General features: G+C 46.5%; 1 protein-coding gene across 1 annotated transcript in view; it reads left to right on the forward strand.

Annotated features, from left to right (window-relative positions):
- coch (coagulation factor C homolog, cochlin (Limulus polyphemus)) overlaps positions 1-2847 on the forward strand; it is a 10670-nt gene extending 7823 nt beyond the window's left edge. The window contains 4 exon segments of the mRNA XM_070920891.1: positions 258-401; positions 494-650; positions 2479-2582; positions 2585-2847. Coding sequence (XP_070776992.1) covers positions 258-401; positions 494-650; positions 2479-2582; positions 2585-2847 — 668 coding nt within the window.
- The last annotated feature ends 263 nt before the right edge of the window (positions 2848-3110 follow it).

A 3110-nucleotide genomic window follows, 5' to 3' on the forward strand; every position in this document is an offset into this window, starting at 1 on the left:
GTCACAGACAGCAAAGCACACATCTCAACAAGACAGAAACTCCAGATAATAAAGGAACAGTTAGATGAGATGAGTGTGCCAGCAGAGAGTTAGCTTAGCTGAAGCTCACTCATTCACATGTTATATTGGTTTATTTAATCTGGACACAAATTGAGACGTCCTGGAGACGTGCTGTCACCGAGTCATAGAACATGTTATATTACAACACAGTGAGACATGTTTTATTTAAGTCTGGTGGGGAAATAAATGTTTTTCAGGTAAAACCTGCTACAACTCTGTGAACATCGGGTTCCTCATCGACGGCTCATCCAGCGTCGGAGACGGAAACTTCCAGCTGGTCCTGGACTTCCTGGCAGGAATCGCCAGAAGCTTTGACATCTCAGACGTGGGCTCTCGCATCGGTCAGCTTCACAGGATCAAGTTGATTTGATAGATAGATTGATTGATTGATTGGCGAGCTGATTGGCTGACTGGCTGTGTGTTGGATGTTCAGGTGCGGTGCAGTTCACCTACGATCAGAGGCTGGAGTTCGGCCTGTTTGACCACTCCAACAAAGAGGACGCCATCAACGCTCTGAGGAGGATCCCCTACATGAGCGGAGGAACGGCCACTGGAGGAGCCATCAGCTACACCACCCAGGCCCTGTTCAGGTAACACCACACCTGAGTGTTGTGTTCTACTTCCATTAGAAAACACCCAACCAGGTTTTAATAATTAAAGGATACGGCTGGTGATATTCTGTTCTTTTCTTAACCCAAACCAAACCAAAAGTTGATCTCACACACACCGTCCTGCTGCCCCAAACACTCACTAGAGCTCCACATGTGGATTCATCCGCCGCTGAAAATAGTCCCCAACAGATGCACTATTTCCTGCTGTTAGTTTGATGAAAACTGCAGCGAGCAGCTGTTTGAGGGAATGACTGAGCCTTTTAAACATGAAACTATATGTTGGAGTTTTTAAAGATTCACGTCTTCAGTAGGAACCAATGGGCTGAGAGCTGAGAGCCACAGACAGGAAGTGAGACAGGAAGTGAGACAGGACTGAGAGGCGGACTGACAGGTTGTTGGTTTGGCTCTGCACATGGCAACACAGCAATTTGATGCATGTCACAGGTTGCATAAGTCTAGATTTGTGACCAGTTAAGAGTCATTTTCCCTCTTCAGTTTGATTTATCTGAATTACTTTTAGAGGCCAACAGTCTAATAAGGCAACTCGCTGCTGGAGGATGTGACCCAATCAGAATCAGAATCAAAAATACTTTATTGATCCCCGGGGGGAAATTGTACAGTACCGGTGCTCCCATTCAAGAGTAAAGTAGCATAATTTAGAACTAAAAGTATGTACAAAATATAAAAATAAGAAATAGAAAATAAATAAAAAAATACACATTTACAGTATTTAAGTGAACAATGAGGTAAATACAATAACAATGTATATGTATGTATGTGTTGCACTAAAGTGTATGACTATATATGTATTGCACTTAAACATTTAGAATAAATAGTGAGGTAGTGTATGAACAGGTGAAGTAGTTCCAGATTTCCAGTTTCTTCCTGAGTGTCTGACATTCAGAGGGAGGAGTTGAACAGTCTGATGGCCACAGGCAGGAATGATTTCCTGTGGCGCTCTGTTGTACATTTGGGAGGAATGAGTCTCCCACTGAAGATGCTCTTGTGTCCGACCAGTACGTCATGGAGAGGATGTGAGACATTGTCCAAGATGCCCCGCAGCTTAGACAGCATCCTCCTCTCTGACACCACCGTCAGAGAGTCCAGCTCCACCCTCACAATGTCACTGGCCTTGCGGATCAGTTTGTTGAGTCTGTTGGAGTCCGCCACCCTCAGCCTGCTGCCCCAGCATGCAACAGCATAGAGGATAGCACTGGCCACCACAGACTCACAAAACATCCTCAGCATAGTCCAGCAGATGTTGAAGGACCTCAGCCGCCTCAGAAAATACTCCTCAGATCCACAGTCAGTTCCTTTGTCTTTGTCACGTTGAGCTGCAGGTGGTTCTGCTCGCACCATGTGACAAAGTTCTCCACAGCAGCCCTGTACTCCTCTTCATCACCCTTACTGATACATCCAACTATTGCTGAGTCGTCAGAAACCTTCTGAAGATGGCAGGTCTCAGTGCAGCAGCTGAAGTCCGTGGTGTAGACGGTGAAGAGGAAGGGGGAGAGGACAGTCCCCTGTGGGGCCCCCACCTGCTGACCACTCTGTCTGACACACAGTGTTGTCAGCACACATACTGTGGTCTGCCAGTCAGGTAGTTGACAATCCAGGACACGAGGGGGGCATCCACCTGCATCTCCGTCAGCTTCTCACCCAGTAGAGCCGGACGGATCAATCATGGAGTAATGTTTGAATTGGTGAGGTTACAGATGGGGGGAGGTTTCTCTCGGCAGGATTGTGTCTGGAGGAGGAAAACACCTGAATTAGAAGTTAAACTAAATTTGCTGTTTTTCTCCACCAGGCGAACAGGACCAGGCCGCAACTTCCTCATCGTGGTGACAGACGGCCAATCATATGACAACGTCAGACTCCCGGCGCTGGATGCACAGAAACAAGGTGTGTGTGTTAAAATAAAAACAACAGCGCTTTGTGTTCAGATGTTCCTGAAATCTGCATCACCTTCACATCCTCTATTTCCGCCATCCAACAATCACCAGGCATCACCATGTACTCAGTGGGCGTGGCCTGGGCGCCCCTCGATGACCTCAAAGCGATGTCATCAGAGCCAAAGGACAGCCACACCTTCTTCACCAGAGAGTTCACCGGCCTCGCCGAGTTCATCCCTGCGCTGGTCCGAGGCATCTGCCGAGACTTCACAGAGAACAACTAAGAACACACTCACGCGTCTGTACTTCTATGCTTGTGATGACAACCTTAGCTGTATCCCAAAGCTAATCCTTCAACAAAGTCTGAACCCTCAAACTGCCTGAAGACGTGAGGACTCAATAAAATATTCTCCCTTTACAAAATATCCTCACAAGTATAGAAGTACACATTTGTACCTTTATACTTGTGACTAACATCAAGTCTTAATGCTCAAACAGTCATTTTAAGAAGTGAAAACCAGACAAAATGTCTCAGTTTTCAAAATGT

The sequence above is a fragment of the Enoplosus armatus genome, chromosome 15 (assembly GCF_043641665.1).
Source record: "Enoplosus armatus isolate fEnoArm2 chromosome 15, fEnoArm2.hap1, whole genome shotgun sequence".
Classification (NCBI taxonomy): domain Eukaryota; kingdom Metazoa; phylum Chordata; class Actinopteri; order Centrarchiformes; family Enoplosidae; genus Enoplosus; species Enoplosus armatus.